Consider the following 21183-nt stretch of genomic DNA (forward strand, 5'->3'; position numbering starts at 1 on the left):
TCATGGGTTGCAGCCCAATTGTCAGTAGTGTCATCTTCATACCCAAGGATCACTATCATTCATGGTCTTCTCTGCTACACAGCATATTTTCTAGTTCCCTGTCCAAAGGCTTGCAAAATAACTGTGATTTCTTCAGGCCCAAGGGTTCCATGGTGAAATTGAGGATTTACATCAATGGCTGACTGACACTGAACGCCACTTGTTGGCATCAAAACCTGTTGGAGGTTTACCAGAAACAGCCCGAGAGCAGCTAAACTCCCATATGGTAAGTACTCCTTTGCGTAAAGGCTCTGCCAAAGGCCTGGGATTTAGAGACTAACTTTTGTAGGTAGTTATAATGAATGGAAAGTGTGTGTATACAGTGTTTAAGAATGCCTACAAAGGGCATTGCCTTTTTATAGTAAAAACCTTTTACCATTTGTGAATATACACCATTTATTAAACACCCATTTATTAATTCCTGATGGATACTCATGCAGGCATATAGAAAAGTACATTTTTAATTGGTGTAGATTGTAGGAGCAAAGAAACAAAAGGTTGTTATAGAGATTCAGTATAAATTACTCTTCACAGAGAGTAGAAAACATAAAGACCACGGAAGCATCATGAAAAGGTGAAAGGGTGAAGAAAGGACTTTGTAGACACTCTGGCAATTCTATGTTGGGCTTATGTAACACGAACACTATGTTGGGTACAAATAATCTGATTTACTGAAAGAAAAAACGCAACCAAGAAGCAAGTTGTCTACTTTTAAGAAGTGCACAAGGGCTCTATGATTTAGATAGCCTTAGGCCAAAGATTGTCAGGAAGACTTGAACTATGGCACTTGCAAACCATTCCAGCCCGAACATCCCTGCGTTCTCAGCTCTGGGGTGAGTCCAGAGTTCTCACCTGGGACTTGAGTTTTTGGCTCAGAAGAGAAACTGTGAAAAAACCGAGCTGAAGAAAGATAATGGGCTTGTTAGCATTTCTAGTGAAAACTTGGTTTTCTGGAGTCTAAGATGGAGTTATTAGAATTCCAAGAGAAAACAAATTCTGCAGTAATTGCCATTACACTCTGAAACTGCTCGATTTATTTTGGCAATGATTGTAATCAAAGTGAATCTCAGTCTGAAATAGTATGAGTAGTTGTAGTAATAGTATGTTTTGGGTGCCTACTTAGTGGCCTGTACTACAGTATGTGTAGTAGAAGTATAACAGAAGTATATGACACACATACTCTGCCCACATGGAGGTTACAAGTTCAGTGACTTGCCCAAGGTCACACTGCAGACAGGTGTTAGTAGAAGTGGTGGTAGTTTTCAATGAACCATCCATATTAACTCTCCCAGATCCCACATTTATAGAATAAATAAGCTGGATGTTCAATCAAATATATCCATGTGTATGTATATACACAAAAGGAGAAAATGTATATAAATAAATAGGCACATAAATGTTAAGAGAATTTTATTCAGGGAAGGCTTATTGAACGAGTGGGATTTTAGGATAGTGTTGAGGGTTTGAGGACAAAAGTGTGGTCAATTTGGGTGAGTAAGGAAATTTCAGGCAGGAAGGATAGCTTGATCAAGGGATCAGAGCCAGGTGAGCTGAGAGAAGGAGAATAGTTGTATGTAAGTACTAAAGGTTTACTGTGGGCAGAACACTGTATTGACAGCTGGGAAATAATTCACAAGAGGAAATAGAACAGTCCTTATCCCTCAGGGACTCACAGTCTAGAAATACAAGGGGGAATGGGTACTGAAGACAAACAGGAGAGATGAAACAAAATAGTAAGACAACATAAGGACAGAAATAAAGATCAGTGGGATACTGTGGCTGGGCATACAGTTAGACTTTGGATTTGGGAGGAGTGAAAAGGGTAAATAGGGAAGTAGTAGGTGTGAAGAGCTGATATGTAAAGCAGACAGAGCTTCTGGGAAGCCTTGAATCCTATAGTGAGGAGTTTTTTGGGGGGCAGATATTGGAAGTTTGTGAAGAGATAGAGACATGCCCAGAGGGAGGTTTCTGGAAGATGATCCAGGCAGCAGCACGGAGTGTGGACTGAAGTGGGAAAGGTAGGGACAGGGAGAACAGTAGTCTAACTGTGCTTGAACCAGGCTTTTTGGATAGAGAGAAAGTGGCAGATCCTTTAACAAATTTGAGGAAGAATCAGCAGGCTTTGGCCATAGATTAGGCTTGATTAGTCAGAGAGTTTTCAGGATGCAGTTACAGGGAAGATGGGGATGTCAGAGGAGATGGGAAATTGGGAGGAGAGAAGAGCTTAGGAGGGCAATTGAAAAGTTCCATTTGGACATGTTAAGTTTGAGGTGCTGACAGACCATCTAAGTGGAGAAATACAGGATTGGCTAGCAGGAGAGAAGAGACAACACCGGCTATTAGACTTTCTTCATAAAAGTGTGATGGACAAATATTCATTTTGAGGGTTGCAACTAAGTCATTTTGTGTGACACTTGGTTTTCTGAGCATTTACAGTACCTCTTTACTTTCTTGATGCCACACAGTTATTTAGAACTATACAAATTGTTTTAATGTGAAATTGCTAAGTAATGGAACAAATATGGTTGATATGGTGTAAGAAGCAAAACAACCCCAGGTCAGGTCATGTTTGGAAAAAAACCCCCATAAAATCAGGTTTTATCTTTTCAGTTAGTTAAATATGGTGGGAGTCTGTTAGGCTGTTTGGGAGATAAGGAAATTTATGCATTCAGGTCCCAAAGGGACCATTAATTGTCTGCATGCCTGGCCAAAATAGCCATGCTGTTGTTGCCCTTCACTATTTCAGCAGCTCATTTTGCCAAGGATGATAATATTAGTATTGTAACTTCTTAGTGGGACCCCAGAGAGTTAGACTTATAGTTCCCCATCCAAATGAGAGCAATGAAACTGGAACTGATGAAAGACAAAGTCAAGGTAGAATTGATTACAATTTGCAAAGGCTCATCTTTTTGCTCAGGAAAATGGAATTCTTTGAGTTTAAGATTTATTAATGATTTGAACATTAATAATGAAAATGAAAATGAAATGAAAAGTGCCATCCTTTGGTTTCTCAATTTAGGAACTCTGTACTGCCTTTGAAGTAAAAGAAGAAATATATAAACGTTTGATGGAAAAGGGCCAGCAGATGCTTGCAAGATGTCCAGAGTCTGTTGAAACAAACGTTGACCAGGACATAAATAACTTGAAAGAAAAATGGGAATCAGTGGAAACGAAACTCAGTGAAAGAAAAGTACGTGGTTGGTTGTACTATAAAAGCTTTTTTTTGTTTTTCATTATTAAAGGAACTACATTGCTACAATTTTGAATTATTTTCAGCCTAGAACTATCTGGCCAAGTGTTTGATATGTCATGCTTGATTGATTTTTCACTTAGATACATCTGCAGGTGACGATAGATTAGTGGAGAAAATATGTCTATCTTCTCTCATTAGAAAGTCCTCTAGACTATAAATCCATTGTGGGCAGGGATTGTCTCAAATTATTCTAGTTCTCAAATTATGAGCAAACATGCCTTATTTTGTAATAATAGAGGATTTAATATGTCAATTTACATGCAAATTCAACCTACCGATATTGTAAGTGTAATAACCAAAATGTCCCTTCTCTTCAAGCATAGTTAATATTTTAGAAAATATGAAAAAGATAAAATGATCTCAGAATTATTGTGCAACAGCAATGCAGCACTGCCTCAGGCATAGAACAATTTATATGCTTGATATGCTTTAAAAGCCTGATTAGCCAAGCAGTATCAAATATTGCTTAACAGTTCTTAAATATTTGCCATGGAACATCATCCTTGAAACTTGTGTTGCTAAGGTTTTATTTTAAGATTTTTCACAATACCAATGGTTAAAAGGCAGCATTTTCTAAGAAACTGACACACAATGAGAGTTGACTGACTCTGAACTCTGATTTAAATAGCATTAATTTCCTGATCTTTTAACATAATCCAGATCCAGCCAGAAAATGTTATTCCCCTATGATTTCATCACAAATGAAGTGGGAACATAGAGGGGGTCTGTCAGTGAACGGCTAAACTTGAAAATAAACATTTTACAGAGCAGTATCATCTTTTTTTACAGACTAAACTGGAAGAAGCTCTCAACTTGGCTATGGAGTTCCACAATTCACTGCAGGACTTCATCAACTGGTTAACCCAAGCTGAACAGACGTTGACTGTAGCTTCCCGGCCCAGTCTTATCTTAGACACTGTCTTGTTCCAAATTGATGAACACAAGGTGTGTAAAGAAACAGATTTATGGTATTTTTCTCTCACTCCTTGAAAATCCTGGGCTCTTTTACTGTCAAATCAGGAAGATCATGTTTACAAAGAACCTTTGGCCCAATTTAAAGAATTTTAAGTGTTTGTCACCAAAATCGGATAATGAAAGCACATTTATCTAAGTGAAGGAAAAGCTGAGTTTTGCCTGCTTTCTTTTTGTTTTTTCTCTTAATAGGTGTTTGCCACAGAAGTGAATTCTCACCGGGATCAAGTCGTAGAGCTGGATAAAACTGGAACTCACCTGAAATATTTCAGCCAGAAACAAGATGTTGTACTCATTAAGAATCTTCTGATCAGTGTTCAAAATAGATGGGAAAAGGTTGTTCAGCGATTAGTGGAAAGAGGAAGAGCTTTGGACGATGCAAGGAAACGAGCCAAGCAGGTAATTCCATTTATGATGCCCTAGCAGTCTTTAAATGTAGCAATAAATTCATCCTAATAGTCAAAGAACACCATGTAAAGTGCTAAAGCATTTTTATTGACTTCTGTGATACACATAGTAAACACCATCGTGAACCTAGTGCTTTTATCCATGGTGAATCTGGGTAGAATTCTGTTTTTAGAGAAGCAGCATGACGAAGTGGATAGTGCACAGGCCTGTGAGCCAGAAGGTCATGGGTTTTAATCCCGGCTCTGTCACAAGTCTGCTGTGTGACCTTGGGCAAGACACTTAAATTCTCTGTGCCTCAGTTACCTCATCTGTAAAATGGGGATTGAGACTGTGAGCCCCACGTGGGACAGGGGCTGTGTTTAATCCAATTTGTGTCCACCCCAGCATTTCGAACAGTGCTTGGCACATAGTAAGTGCTTAATATTTTTTAGAGAAGCAGTGTGGCTCAGTGGAAAGAGCCCGGGCTTGGGAGTCAGAAGTCATGGGTTTGAATCCCCACTTGTCAGCTGTGTGACTTTGGACAAGTCACTTAACTTCTCTGTGCCTCTGTTCCCTCATCTGTAAAATGGGGGTGAAGATTGTGAGCCCCAAGTGGGACAACCTGATTACCTTGTGTCCCCTCTCAGGGCTTAGAACAGTGCTTGGCACATAGCGCTTAACAAATGCTATTATTATTATTATTATTATTCTGTCAAGAGACATACTGAATGAATTAAAGATGCAGGGTGAAGGCGAGAGACATTCTCAAGGATATTCTCTGAGTCTACTATTGTTAATAACATTCCCACCATATAGCTTATTCTCCCATTTGCCCTCCCCTTTGCATTGACAGTGAAATTGGCTGTGTAGCTCTTGAACTCTGATTCTCACTCCAGCCCCACAGCATTTATGTAAATATTCTTCTACTCTACTATTTCCCCTATTGCTAATCTATTTTAATGTTTGTCCCCACCTGTATGTAGGCTGTAAACTCCTTGTGGGCAAGGACCACATCTATCAGTTCTGCAAAGAAGCAGTGTGGCTCAGTGGAAAGAGCATGGGCTTGGGAGTCAGGGATCATGGGTTCTAATCCTGGCTCCACCACTTATCAGCTATGTGACTTTGGTCTCTGTGCCTCAGTTGCCTTATCTGTAAAATGGGGATTAAGACTATGAGCCCCAGGTGGGACAACCTGATTACCTTGTATTCCCCCCCCCCCCCCCCCCGCCCCCGTGTTTAGAACAGTGCTTGGAACATAGTAAGCACTTAACAAATACCATCATTATTAATTCTGTTGTATTGTGCTTTCCCAAGTGCTTAGAACAGTGCTAAGTGTCACTGATTGATATTTGGATTTCTTTCTGCAGTTTCATGAAGCGTGGAATAAACTTATGGAGTGGCTAGAAGAATCAGAAAAGTCTTTGGATTCAGAGCTTGAAATTGCTAATGACCCAGACAAAATAAAGGCTCAACTCACACAGCACAAGGTGGGTTTCAAATTGTGAGAAAAGTGGAAGCCTATTTGATGTACTTCAACTCAATTTTCATCAACTAAAGGAAAAAAGGTGCATTTTATGGCATTGTAGACCAGTACCAAATCAAAACTATGGTGCTGTTCTAGATTGTAAAACTAGGAATAGTATGTTCCTTCATGATGCCTATTTATTATTCCCCGGTATAAGATCCTAGTACTGTGTGGGTACTCAGCAAATACTGTGGAATGACTAGTGGCAGTGGAATTAGTTGTTACGGGAGGAAAACATTTTGAACAAAAGGAAAGCAGCATCGTCTAGTGGTTAGAGCGTGGTCCTGGAAGGACTTGGGTTCTAATTCCAGCTCTACCACTTGTCTGCTGTGTGACCTTGGATAAGTCACTTCACTTTTCTGTGCTCCAGTTCCCTCATTTGCAAAATGGGGATTAAGACTGTGAACCACATGTGGGACAGAGACCGTGTCCAATCTAAGTAGCTTGTATCTACCCCAGGGCTTAGTATGGTGACTGGCAGAGAGTAAGTGCTTAAAAAATACCACTTAAAAAAATAAAAAAACAGAAACAAAGAAAGAAATATCTTGTAGTACAAAATGAGGCATTTAAAGGTGGTAACCTTGTTTGAACAGCATACTTTCAAGGAATTTGCCACTTAAGCAATCTAGTATTTTGGGTTATAGAATAAACGAGATCATTAAAATTGACAACCACAGTTTGGAAGTCATTCCAGGGTGACAGTAAGTATAGTTTCCCACAGGAAACTACAGTGTTTCTCTGCCTGGTGTAGAGGTATTTTTAAGAATGTGAATGAATAAAACATTGCTCTCACTAACCTGGTGAATGTTTCTGATTTTTTTATATTGGGAAGAGCATCATTTTAAAAAACAGAACCCAGATTTCTGTAGCCCTGCCTGACATTTTGTGCTCTTCAGAAAGCAAATCTGACCATGATGAAAATATTAATATGAGCCTTCCTGGAATTTTTGATGACAGGTGTCGCTTTTAGATTGCTTACCAGAGGGCCAGTGTCAAATCTGATTTTTTTAAAAACTTGAAGTATATTCAGAAGTGCTATTTTAACAGAGTGACAATAACTATGGTATTTGTTTAGCACTGCCAAGCACTGCATATGCCAAGCACTGTACTGAGCACTGGGGTATTTGCAAGTTATTCAATGTGGACAAAGTCCCTGGTCCCATGGGGCTAACAGTTTAAAGGAAAGGAAGAACAGGTGCTCAGCCCCCATTATAGAGATGAGGAAATGGAGGCTCAGAGAAGTTATGCAACTTGCCCCGGGTCACACAGAAGGCAATTGGCAGAGCCAGGATTAGCACAAAAGTCCCCAGGTCCCTTGGCTTCCACGTCTCTGTTCTTTCCACTAGGCCATGCTGCTGTTTACTGTTTAACAGATTTTCAACTTCAGTTTTTGCTGGGCACCATATGCAGGGTAGGTACCAGGGATGAAATGTTCCTTTTTTTTTTTTTTACTTTTACCCTTTTGACATCATTAATTTTGTATATCAAAAAGGGATTTCACCCCAGTTTGAATTGGAACAAGTCCTTTAAGTGTAACTATTATTTTAAACATTTTCAGGATAATTTTAAGGAACTGTTTTTATTTATAATATATTCTTTAGAGTTTACTTTTTTATCATACTGCATTCCAAGAAATGCTTCAAAAATTAAAATAGACATCTACCACTTCTTAAACATATGGAGCTGGTGTTTGAGTAATACAGTTATATACACACTTTTAGGGACCTAAGTATTCCATAAATATATTTTTCTAGAAGGGCACCTTTGAAGTCAAACATAAAGACCTCCTCATTGCCCTTAGCTGAAATTGCTTTCCACACATGGATATTCATCTAAGTGGTATGTGACATCTGCAATATCTCTTAATTCCCTCGCTGGAGACTGAAACTTGGAGAAAATCCAAAAGGCCCTTTCTCTTTTTCATTTGAATATTGCTGAAATCCCCTTGGGATTCAAGTACTCAAGGGTGATTTTTGATCATTTATCTCTATTCACATAACTAGAAAATGGGCTTTTGGCCTCATTACCTGCTACAGAAGATTCTCTTCTATATACAGTATTGTAAGACAATGAACTCCTCCAATCTGGTAATAGTTTTGTGACTGAAAAATAACTTCATTTAAATTTGATAGGTTTGAATTTAATTACATTTATTTAATTATAGTAATTCAGGTTCATTCATTCAATCATATTGAGTGTTTACTATATGCACAGCACTGTACTAAGTGCTTGGAAAGTACAATACAACAATAAAGAGCCAATCCCTGCCCACAGTGGGCTTAACCATCCAAATCATTTTCAGTGGTATTAATTAATCAAAAGTCTTAGAATGCACTCAGAGTTCTAAGGGAAAGGGAAAGGAAGGGCCATTTACTTTGCTTCTGGGCCAATAAGTGTTTGATTATCAAGGAAAACACTATCACAGTGGACTGCATTGGGATCATGATTCACCAACAGTTCATTTGTGGAAAGATTCTAAAATTAGTTACAACTTCAGAATAGAGACTACATTTTTAGTAGCTAAATATGTACTTTATTTGAACTTATTTTTAACTACGTAAAATGCATTCAATATTTTAAAGGCCTAGATGAAAACTATTTTCTGGGAGATGGTTCTTACTGAGGGATCAGGGAGAACAAGAAAGTAAACACTATAATACAAGCAGTCATGGGTATTTTATTCATTCAATCAATCAATCATATTCATTGAGCACTTACCGCATGCAGAGCACTTAACTAAGCACTTGGGAAAGTACAATACAACAATAAACAGTGAAATTCCCTGCCCACAATGAGCTTACAGTTTATAGTGCAGGAGACAGACATGAGTACAAGTACATGAAATTATAGATATGTATGTAAGTGCTGTGGAACTGGGAGAGGGAAGAGCAAAGGGAGCAATGCAGAAGGTAATGGGAGATGAGGAAAAGTGGGGTTTAGTCTGGGAAGGCTTCTTGGAGGAGATGTGCCTTTAATAAGACTTGGAAGGGGGAGAAAGTAATTGTCTGTTGAATTTGAGGAGGGAGAGCATTCCAGGCCAGAGGCACACCCAGGTTGGCAGTGAGACAGAGGCACAGTGAGAAGGTTAGCACTAGAGGAGGGAAGTATATGGGCTGGGTTGTAGAAGAAGAGAAGCAAGGTGAGGTTGGTAGGGCTAAGGTGATGGAATGCTTTAAAGCCAATGGTGAAGAGTTTTTCTCTGATATGAAAGTGGATGGGCAACCATGGACTTTTTTGAGGAGGGTGGGGCGTGACAGGTCCTGAACTTTTTTGTAGAAAAATGAACAAGGCAGCTGAGTGAAATATGGACTGGAGTGTGGAGAGACAGGAGCTTGGGAGGTCAGTCAGTAAGCAGGCTGATGCAGTAATCCAGATGGTATAGGATGAGCAATTTTATTAGTGTGGTAGCGCTTTGGATGGAGAGGAAATCTGCCCTTTCCTGTCAAGGATAATGCCAAGTTAAGGGGCTTGTGAGACAGGAAGGGTGGTGGTGCCTTCTACAGTGATGGGAAAGTTTGGTGGAGGACAGGGTTTAGGTGGGAAGATAGGAGCTCTGTTTTGAACATGTTAAGTTTGAGGTGATGGGAGGACATCCAAGTAGAGATGTCTTGAAAGCAGGAGGCGATGAGAGACTGTAGAGAGGGAGAGGTATCAGAGCTGGAGATATAGGTTTTGGTATCATCTGCATAGAGGTGGTAGTTGAAGCCATGGGAGCAAATGAGTTCTCCAAATGAGTGGTTGTAAATGGAGAATAGAAGAGGACCCAGAACTGAATCTTGAGGGACCCCCAAAATTTGGGGTGGGAGGCAGAGGAGGAGCCTGTGAAGGAGACTGAGAATGAATGGCCAGAGAGATGAGGAGAATCCGGAGAGGGCAGACTCAGTGAAGCCAAGGTGATAGTTTCCAGGAGAAGGGAGTGGTCTACAGCTTTGAAGGCAGCTGAGAGTTCATGGAGCATTAGGATGGAGTAGAGGCTGTTGGATTTGGCAAGAAGGAGATCATTGGTCACCTTTGAGAAGGAGGTTTCTGTGGAGTGAAGGGGATGGAAGCCAGATTGAAGGGGGTCAAGGGGAGAATTGGAGGAGAGGAATTTGAGACAGTGGGTGTTGACAACTTGTTCAAGGAGTTTGGAGAGGAATGTTGGGGGGAGATGGGGTGACAACTGGAGTAGTGGGGTTAAGGGAGGGTTTTTTTAAATAATGATGGTGTTTGTTAAGTGCTTACTATGTGTTCTAAGTGCTGGGGGCATATAAGGTGATCACGTTGTCCCACATGGGGCTCACAGTCTTAATCCCCATTTTACAGATGAGGTAACTGAGGCACAGAGAAGTTAAGTGGCTTGCCCAAGATCACACAGCTGACAAGTGGCAGAGCCAGGATTCAAACCCATGACCTCTGACTCCCAAGCCCATGCTCTTTCCACTGAGCCAGGCTGCTTCTCATGCTGCTGCTTTTTAGGATGGAGAGACATGGGCATGTTTGAAAGCAGTGGGGAAGAAGCCATTCGAGAGCAAAAGGTTGAAGATGGCTGTTAGGGAGGGAAGTAGGGAAGGGATGAGAGTTTAGAATTACTCAGATCAGCATCAGCAATGGGTTTGAAATGAGTAGCCATCTCCCCAGTTGCCCTAGCCATATTGTTAATACTTTTGTTTGCACCAGCCACTGGTAGCCTTAGAAATATCATACTGATATTTTAGGTAATTTTCTTTAAATTAATTTTTGCCTGCAATATGATTTCATTTTGTCCTGCCCCAAATTCTTCCATTTGGACCAGGAAATTGATAGAACAAGGATGGTGTGATTAAGATATAATTTACCTTTGGATTCCACTGATTAAACAGCTCCCTGGAGTCTAAAAAAATCACTTGATCATGATTTTTGAAATCACAAGGGTCCAGTTCATTCTAATTAAAATTCTTCCACTTTGGCATGTTTTTTTATTGAGTTCCTTGTTAGTTGGATTTAGGAATCAAGGAATGACAAGAGATTCAGCCCCAAGATAATTTATGCACAATGGTGGGTGTGTAAAGTTCACAGTAAAGCCTATTGTTTGTAAGTTTCAGATAACATTTTAAAGCTGTGGATTGTTAGCATCAACTATAGCTTTGAAAAACCATGTGTCATATACATTTTTGATCTATTCCCCATCATCATGTTTTCCTACCCATTTAAATAAGAAAATAAGCTGAATTCTTCTTTTTAAACCATTCATAAAAGCCTAATGCCTGAAACAAGCTGAGACTGGTTTTACAAGCACAGTGGATAGCCTGCTAATCTTTTAGCTGTTTTCTGACAAGCTTTATTATATCACGTGGCTCCAAGAACCATGGAGCATTACAGCATTGCTTTCTGAAAAAGACCAGATTAAGACCATCCAGTTGAAGCCTCTATACTGTATTATCAACTTGGTGTCTGGCCTACTTCCAATTGCTTGAAATCTGCATTTGCTCTAGCCAACACGAATCTCACGATTCGTATGTTAATTCTAAGCACCAGCCGGGCAACCACCTGATTTTTACACTGTATCATTATTGCTGTGAACATTGTATTTTGCAAAGCTAAAACTTTATAGAGGGTGCCGTGGAGGGTCGACAGATGGATGTGAAAACATGAGGTTTAGCTAGACGTTTCATATATTTTCATTGGTGAAATACTAGTCAAGTCAGTGAAGCAGAGAGGAAGTTAACATACCTCTGCAGGGAGAGAGCAAGGCAAAGGCAGACATCTCCACTGGTTGACGATTGCTTCCTAATTCTTTCTTTCAAATTCCAAAACTTGACCCACTTAAATAACTTGGTTTTTCAAGTCTGGGGATAAACCTTATCATTTAAATAATTACTTCTAAAATGTATTTGAAAAATGGCAGATTGGGTTAGGGGTGACTAATTGACGTAAGGATGATCACAGGTGTTATCTTGGCATGATTGTCTAGTATTTCCAATTTCTACTTTTTAAAAAAAAGCTACAGTGCAGTTCTTATATATGTCTTCTCATTTTTCTCCTTTGTCAAAGTTGGATAGGTAGCAGAATTTAGGGACAACAAGTTCTGTATTGCTAATTCAACATTTGGTTGTGAGTTGGGTTTCCTGGGTGCAGGGTAGTAAATACCTTTTACTTTTCATTAGGTTTATTATTAGTCCTTAATGCTGTGTTGACTGAAGTGATTCATAATTATCTGCATCTTATGTTCCTTCAGAGCTCACAGATGGGCTGCTTTGAAGTTGCATATGTTCTTAATTGACTGCTTCAAAGACTTCTGATGATACTCCTAGCCTGTTGAGTTGGAAGACTTTCTTGGTCGATTTGAAGTATATTCTGACTCCAGTTTCCAGGTCCCTGATCACATCCTCAAACATGACAGCATAGGATAGGTTACATAGGACTGCCCTTACTACACAGCCTGGCTTCACTCCAATTGCGATGGAGAAAAGGTCAGCTAGGACATTCTCATCTTTCACTTGAAAGACTATCACAGGATCTGAGTGAATTTCTTAGATTACCCACTCCTTCTTGAAGTTGTCAGATCCCTTGCCAGCAATGTAGATCAGTAAGACAACCTGGTAGCTTCCACCATTAGCTTTCTTACCCTTCTTCCAGATCAGTGTCTGGTTTTGTAGCATTATTCCAGACATTGGAGCCCATGCAGCTGCTTAGATTTCTGCAAGATAGTCATCAGATTCAGTTGCTTTATACTTTTTCATTTTTATGTGCATCCAGTTTGGAATGGTTTGTATTTTGTGCTGAGATCCTCAAAGCACTTAATGATGGGATGTCAGCGACAGAAGCACCATCTTCAGAAGTGAAGGCTGGGGTGTGTTAGTATCAGATACAAGTCTAGCTATGATGTAACCAGAGCTTGTACCCGGGTGGTCACTTTTGGGTGGTGAGGAAAGGGAAGATCTGGGAGATATTGTGTAGAAACAGCTGGCTAGATTGGGCAGGAGATTGAAGGTGAGAGTTAAAAGATAGTGAGGAGTTGAAGATGCCACAGAGATTGCAGACTTCTGTCCCAGAATTCAGGAAGAATAGTGGCTGAGGTGGGGAAGTTAGGAGAAGGTGTTTTAAAGGAAACTGGAAAGATAAGTAGTTTGTCTTAGACACTTCAGTAATAATGATGGTCTTTTTAAGTGCTTACTATGTGCCAAGCACTGTTCTAAATGCTGGGGTAGATACAAGGTAATCAGGTTGCCCCACATGGGGCTCACAGGCTTAATCCCCATTTTACAGATGAGGTAACTGAGGCACAGAGAAGTTAAGTGACTTGCCCAAAGTCACACAGCTGACAAGTGGCAGAGCTGGGATTAGAACCCATGGCCTCTGATTCTGAATCCTTTTCTCTTTCCACTAAGCCACACTGCTTCTCTGTAAGCTTAGTGTTTAAGTGGTACATCCAAGTGGAGTAGTCTGGAGGTAGAGGAACTGTGGAATTGCAAGTTAGAGGAGAGATCTGGGCTAGAGAGACAGATTTGGGGGTCATCTCCATGGAGATGGTAGCTGAAGCCATATGAGGGGATCAACTCAATTGTATTTACTGAATGCTTACTGTGTGCAGAGCACTGTATTAAGTGTTTGGGAGAGTCTAGAGGGGAATGCAGGCATTAATATGAATAAATAAATTACAGATATGTACATAAGTGCCATGGGGCTGGAGGGCGGGGGGTGAATAAAGGGAGCAAATCAGGGCAACATTGAAGGGAGTGGGAAGAGAGGTAATCGAGAACTTAAGGAAGGCCTGTTGGAGGAGATGTGCCGTCAGTAAGGCTTTGAAGTTGGAGAGAGTAACTGTCTGTTGGATATGAAAAGGGAGGGTGTTCCAGGCCAGAGGCAGGATGTAAGCAAAAGGTCAGTGGTGAGATAGACGAGATCGAGGTACAGAGAGTAGGTTGGCAGTAGAGTTGCAAAGTGTGTGGGCTGAGTTGTATTAGGAGAGCAGAGAGGTGATGTAGGAGGGAGCAAGGTGATTGCTTTAAAGTCAATGGTGAGGAGTTTCTATTTGATGCAGAGGTGAATGGATAAGCACTGGAGGTTCTTGAGGAGAGGGGAATCATAGCCTGAATGGGTTTTTTTTGGAGAAAAATGATCAAGGCAGCAGAGTGAAGTATGGACTGGTTGTAGGGAGATTCAGGAGGCTGGGAGGTCAGCATGGAGTCTGATACAGTAAACAAGGAGGGATAGGATAAGTGATTGGATTAACATGGTAGCTATATGGATGGATAGGTAAGGGTGGATTTTGTGAAGCTGTGATGTTGTGAAGGTCACACTGACTTTCCTGTGTCCCTCTGAATAAAAAAACTAAAGGCTCTCCACCCACTCACTCCATGTTACCTTTCTGCTCTCTTCACCCACTATTTCCCATCTCTCTCTCTCTTTCTCCAGTCCTCCCATTCTCAGCTTCTAACCATATCTGACTCTCAACTCATCCACCCCAGACTGTCTTCCCATTGGACTATAAACTGTATATAGAGAGAGTGGGCAGGGAACATGACACTTCTTTGTTATGTATTTCTCAAGAGCTTAATTTGAGAGTGGGCACTCAAATACTAATATTATTACTACTACCAGATTACATGTATAACATGGATTTTCCCCTCCAAATAAACCATGCAAGACAGTGTTCACTTTCCCTAATCACTTTGTGGTCCACTGTTTCTGTTTTATAAAATATGAGTAGTTTATAAACCACAGAATTAAAAGAAAGTCAATAAGAAGCTGTCTTCTGGAATCAACACAAAAATGGATCATCCACATTTGATGCAAGGGAATGGTGTTTAATGAAGGAGTGACCTCCTGCATCCAGCCAGAATGCCTGCATCACTTCATTTAAATGTTCAACATTCTCTCTGGCCCTACCTAGAATGACTGATGTGGAGGATTGAACATTTATGTGGCTGGTTTTTATCATAAAGGCCACATAAGTGAAAATTCCGTTAGACATATGTGCATTTCAGTATTTGAGGTGTCTACCAAGAGCAAATCAAAGAGGGAGGTGCTCAGTTAATCACTTCACTTGGGCAGTGCAGGCTCAGACAGAATACTCAGTGTTCTTTTTGACTCATCTTGTGGTTTTTTCCTGCTTCCCATAGAATCATAATTTCTTAAAGTAGTTCTTTGGCCCTAGTCTTAGTGCTTTGCCAAGCTGTTTTTGAGAAGTTACCCAAAGAGCCTTCAAATTATAAGCATAAAGATTATTGTATTTCCTAACAGGTTCTTGACTAATAATGTGTTTAATCATCATCCAACTCTTTTTTGTGCCCTAATAATATGGAGAACCTTTTCTTTCCCAAGATATCTGCTCTTAATTTTTATTCCACTTTGTTTTTATTTTCACATGAACAGGAATTCCAAAAATCTCTTGGAGCAAAGCATTCTGTTTATGACACCACAAACAGAACTGGACGTTCTCTCAAAGAAAAAGCTTCTCTGACTGACGACAACTTGAAATTGGATGATATGTTGAGTGAACTCAGAGATAAATGGGACACAGTATGTGGAAAATCCGTCGAGAGGTAAAACCGGGTCTTGATGTAGTTCTTTATTTTAATGCAGTTTAACGGATCCTTTTAGGCTGTGTAAATATAGAAAGTAGAAGAATAGAACTTGGCAAAGGCTCCAGTTTTCTGATGTGATTGAGAATGTAGTCCTGATGGGGTTTTATTCCCAAATACTTCTTTTGGATATAAACAGATCACCATGACAATTTTTATTGCTGCCATTGATGAAATATGGCAGGGACAAAGAAAATGTGCACGTGTATGTATGTGTTTGCTTGCTTGTTGGTGGTGGCAACCAGAAGTTTTAGAAGCAGTAGAGACTTAAGAAGGGAAAAGCATAAACAGTTTGTTGAATGTAGTTTGAAAGAAATCTCAGACACTTTATAAATTCATACTTTATTCTATTAATGATTGGTATGTGGGCATTTGTTATTCTGCACTGGTCTGCCTCCACAGCCTTCAGAGGAAGGGAGAGGGGTTTTTGGGTGGGAGTAAGAATTCATTTGGGTATTATTATTGAGGACGATAATGGAGCTTCCCAAAGAACTTCAGAGAATCTGTTGAGAATGCTGAAGGATTCTTAGGCATGAGATTCACAGTTGACCCAACAACAGGCAATGAATACCTTCTCAGGTATATCGGTTAATGAGGTCTTCCTCCCAGGGTTCCACTCTATCCTTTGGTCATGTCTCCTTTCCTTTCTTGACAGTGAGAGGCATAAGACTGGAATCCTGAGAGAAAAATTTTGTCGACTTTTTAATCAATTTTTAATACTATGCTGTCTTTTCTATTTAAAAGAAATCAATGATATTTGAGTGCTTACCATTTCATTCAGTCATATTTATTGAGCGCTTACTGTGTGCAGAGCACTGTACTAAGCACTAAATGTTTGAGAGAGTACAGAAGAGATGGTAGACACAGTCCCTGCCCAAAAGGAGCTTATGTTTAACTATGGAAAGAATGGCAGTAAGTGATACTACTATACAATAATGGCAAGTCCAGTAGGTGATAATATATATAACATTTTTAAAACATTTCAAATTCTGTTTTGGGTGCAAATTTCACTACTTAGGAGAAAATCAGGATGGACTGGGAAGAACAATCAGTTTGGGCAAGAAGGCTGATATTGAGAAAGGCTAGTGAATTAAAACTAAGGCTAAATAAATTAGGTGCTGGTAAAATAGCAGCAAAACAATAATTCAATTCTAATCAACAAAACAAAATCCAAATACTCCAGCCCAAGACATCCTACAGTCAATAATTTGAACATTTGACTGAGCCAATAACTGACTAACTTATGGTACAATATGGACAAGTTGGAAAATACTAGAAAACACATTTTGCCCTTTTCTTTTTTTTTTAACATTAAAAGCAAGTGAACCTTAAGGTTTTTTTTTTCTTTTAGGTTCTGCTAAATATTATGAGCAAATATTGGCCATTCAGTTTTTATTTCTGCTTTTTGTAATAAATATCATTGATTTTTTTCATTGATGATCTTATAGGCAAAACAAATTGGAGGAAGCTCTGCTATTTTCTGGACAATTTACAGATGCTCTACAGGCTCTCATTGATTGGTTGTACAAAATAGAACCACAGTTGGCAGAAGACCAACCAGTTCATGGGGATATTGATTTAGTGATGAATTTGATTGATAATCATAAGGTATTGGAAAAACTTTATTGGATGTTTTTCAGTGTGCACTGTTACATTGAGTTATTCTGTTGCTTGTGAAAACCATCAATTTTCTTCTTTCTTGGGGAGACTAGGAATTTAGGCAGATTTGTGATGTGTTTGATGAGTCCTCAGGTGAGTACAGTCCAAGAACAAAAGGTTTTCAGAATAAAATCAGGAAAGCCAGAGGATAATTTGAGATATGGTCAAGGAAAAGTAAATAATTGTTTTGGAAAGACACAGTATTTAAATGATCAAGGAAAAAGTTAGATAGGATGGTAAGAAATGAGTGTTGTTTGCTCAGGTCTTTTATTTTTGAAGTTTTAGCTCTATGTGCTTAGAAAAAAGCTAAACCACTACTAGACCACAAGGAATTTACAGTCTGGAAGGGGAGACAGACATTAATATAAGTAAAGTACATATATGTACGTAAGTGTGGTGGGGCTGAGGGTGGGGTGAATTTCAAGTGCTAAAAGGGTACAATTCCAAATGCATATGTAACAGGTAAGGAAGGAGTAGCGGAAAAGAGGGCTTAGTCAGGGAAGGCCTCTTCGAGGAGATGGGATTTTAGTACAAAGTGGTCTACATTTAACACTTAAAATGGTACACCATTATTGACCTGGGCTGATTCTAAGAGAGATCATTCAGGTTTAAGACTGCTCACTGTTTTATCAGTGACATGAATGCCAAACGTTTGCACACCATAAGCCCTCAATACATCCTATTGATTTATTGCTTGTAATAGGCAGGGAACATGTCTGCTAATTCTGTTGTATTATTCTCTCCCAAGCGTTTAGTTCAGTGCCCTGTGCATTATCAGCACTCAATAAATACCATTGACTGACTAAGAGAATAGAGAGGAATGCTCTTTGAGGTAACTGGTGAGATAGTTAAAAAGGGGCTAGCAACGTGAAGAGTTGGATTATAATTTAAAGGCTCTTGAGAAACTGGAGTTGATCAATAGCAAAGAGGATAACATTCAGTTGGAACAAGTGGATAGATACAGGAATAGAACAGTGGGAAATAACTGGTAAACCCCAAATCTGTCAAGAAAAGATTTGATTAATATATAATCCTGATTTAGTCTTAAGGAAAGGATGAAAGATACGAAAGGAATTCACATTTGTTGAGCTAATGGAATATGAATTTGAAAAAGTGATATATTTGGTAAATTTAAAAGCTTAAATGATTACCTTTTGGCACAATTTCCCATTTACTAATGATCAGACCAAAAGCCCACACAGGTAATGTCCTATATTTAGAACTGAACACAGTTGTCTTTCATGATAGACAATTTCAATGCTCTGAATTTCTCATTTATTTGAACTATTCTGTACTATAACTGAGGCTCATTCTGTCAGTGACCCAGAACTCAGCTATTGCTAAATCTGTGAAATATGTGGCATGATATATAGTGCTAATGTGCAGGCCAGCAGATGAGCTTCTCTTCATTTTTTTTTTTTTTTTGGAAACACTGATTTAACCCTGCCCCTTTAACTGTTGCACTATATGATGCTTCTTCATGCATTAATGGAGATTTGGCCATTAATCACTGGGGGCAGATCAATTTGGGCTGTAGCTGTTAATCGCCTATACTAAGGTGCCAGATGAGCCAAGGACAATTTTCTACTTAGCCAACCGAGATGGATTCTACAGTTGACTCCAACTACACATTTTATTCTGAGAGTTGCTTTAAAGTTCCTACATTTTATTAAGTAAAAAAGACTATTTCCTGGATTTACCCAATAGTGCTATTTTTTTTTCATCATCAGAGTCCAGTGATTTTGCTTGGTCTTTCTGAACAAATTTTTGCGTACTGCCACCAGAAATAAAGTGCTCTCTTTCACCTTTGGAGGAGGGAGAAGCATGATTCTTTGCACCTTCTCCTTCCATATTGCCTACTCCAACTGGGCATACACCTCTTACAGAAGAGAGGACTGCCATCTTTAGAGTAATGCCCAAAGGTCTTCATTTAGAAGCCTGTGGGAGATGTCATAAAGGAGCAGAGTTGTGGCCACTGCAAGCTTATAAAGTTGCTGAATTTAATAATAATAATAATTGTAGTATTTAAGCTTTTATTTTGTGCTAAGCATTGTACTAAAAAGAGGGCTAGATAAAACATAGTCAGAACACTGTCCCTATCCCACATGAGGTGCTTAGTCTAGGAGGAAGGGAGAACAGATATTTCATCCCCATTTGATAAATGAGGAAACTGAGGCTCAGAGAAGTTGTGACTTGCCCAAGGTCACACAACAGGCAAGTGGCAGAGGTGGGATTAGAACCCAAGTCCTCTGACTGCTATAAGCTTGCAGTGGCCAAAACTCTGCTCCTCTATGACATCTCCCATAGGCTTCTAAATAAAGACCCTTGGGAATTACTCTGTGCCCTTTCCACTTGGACATACTACCTGCTGAGCTATCCCTGACCATCTCACATATGGTCAGTGTCATTGTTTGCATGCCCAGCTTGTAGTTTCCTGAAGCTGGGTTTTATTTATGGAGCACCTCTGGCCTTAGGCATGTCATTTCATCCTCTGAAGTAGCCATGCTAAATTTTGGCTGCCAATTCTGGGCATAGAGGAGAGAGGACATAAACCCAAGCTCTCAGCTTTTTTGAACAAGGTCCAGTGGTGATTCACTATGGCATTTACAGGAAATACTGATTTTGATTTGTAAAACTCCATTGGTCTTAGGTCTTCCAAAAGGAACTGGGAAAGAGGACGAGCAGCGTGCAAGCTCTGAAGCGCTCAGCCCGAGAACTGGTTGAAGGCAGCCGGGACGACTCCTCCTGGGTCAAAGTCCAAATGCAGGAACTGAGCACACGCTGGGAGACTGTGTGTGCCCTCTCTGTTTCCAAGCAAACTCGCCTTGAAGAAGCTTTGCGTCAGGTAATTAGCCCTAAGAATATGATGTGAGCAGCATTGGACTCACAGTCCCACAACAGACCCATCTGGCCATGCTTTTCCTCTGAATTTAAAGAAGGGATTTTCTAAATGATGATGGTTGTATTATTTAGCTTTTTTCCTTAATTTAAGTGGTTATAAAGGAAAACTATCAAATCTTCACAGGAGAGTACCACTTGAGTAATTTTTCATTTTGAGAATATTCTGATTGTGAGTTCCTGTCTAGGCTATGTCAGGCAGTTAAAAGCATGAATAGTCTTCTCTAGATTTTAAGATATATTAGAGAGCTTTATAGTTATGGAAACAGCAATCTAGTCTATCACTGACTTTTTAATGGAAAAATAAATGTGTGTGTTGCTGTGAAACTGAAAACATAAATCTGGAATCAGCTTTCCTCACAGAAGGGAGGACATCTTCTGGGCATCATCATGAGGAAATTTGCCTCTCAAAGACCTGTACGGATTTTGTTTTGTGTGATATTGCAGGCAGAGGAGTTTCACTCTGTGGTTCATGTCTTGCTGGAATGGCTGGCTGAGGCTGAGCAGACGCTTCGCTTCCATGGCCTTCTCCCTGATGACGAAGAAGCCCTTAGGACCCTCATTGATCAGCATAAAGTGAGTGAGGTGCCAAGGCTGTTCAATTGGAACAAAATAGAGAAAAAAATCACTGGGGTGGCAACTATCTGCCAAGAAATGGGCTGTTATTTGTTGTAAATCTTTCTGTCCAGTCCTACCTCTGCCTCTTAAGAGAGTTCTCACCCCCTGTAGCTCCACCTCTTTGTGCTTTTTGAGGCTTTCCATACCTCTTCATTCAATCTTAAATGATAACAAATTAAGTTTTCCATTCTCCACTTTCAGGAAGTCCATTAATTGTGTTTTGATAAGGAGTAATGTCCGTGTAGGCTGTTATTTGCTGAAATTACTTTCAAAACTCTATCATTATT

General features: G+C 39.7%; 1 protein-coding gene across 23 annotated transcripts in view; it reads left to right on the forward strand.

Moving 5' to 3' along the window:
* Window positions 1-21183, forward strand: part of DST (dystonin) — a 520502-nt gene that overhangs the window by 473628 nt on the left and 25691 nt on the right. For all 23 annotated transcript variants that reach the window (XM_038771967.1, XM_038770518.1, XM_038770592.1 and 20 more), the window contains 9 exons: window positions 137-265; window positions 3059-3229; window positions 4082-4237; window positions 4457-4663; window positions 6019-6138; window positions 15513-15682; window positions 17170-17329; window positions 20031-20225; window positions 20726-20854. In XM_038771967.1, coding sequence (XP_038627895.1) covers window positions 137-265; window positions 3059-3229; window positions 4082-4237; window positions 4457-4663; window positions 6019-6138; window positions 15513-15682; window positions 17170-17329; window positions 20031-20225; window positions 20726-20854 — 1437 coding nt within the window. The remainder of the gene's footprint in view (window positions 1-136; window positions 266-3058; window positions 3230-4081; window positions 4238-4456; window positions 4664-6018; window positions 6139-15512; window positions 15683-17169; window positions 17330-20030; window positions 20226-20725; window positions 20855-21183) is intronic.

Source organism: Tachyglossus aculeatus, chromosome 1, assembly GCF_015852505.1.
Source record: "Tachyglossus aculeatus isolate mTacAcu1 chromosome 1, mTacAcu1.pri, whole genome shotgun sequence".
In the NCBI taxonomy this organism is placed as follows: Eukaryota; Metazoa; Chordata; class Mammalia; order Monotremata; family Tachyglossidae; genus Tachyglossus; species Tachyglossus aculeatus.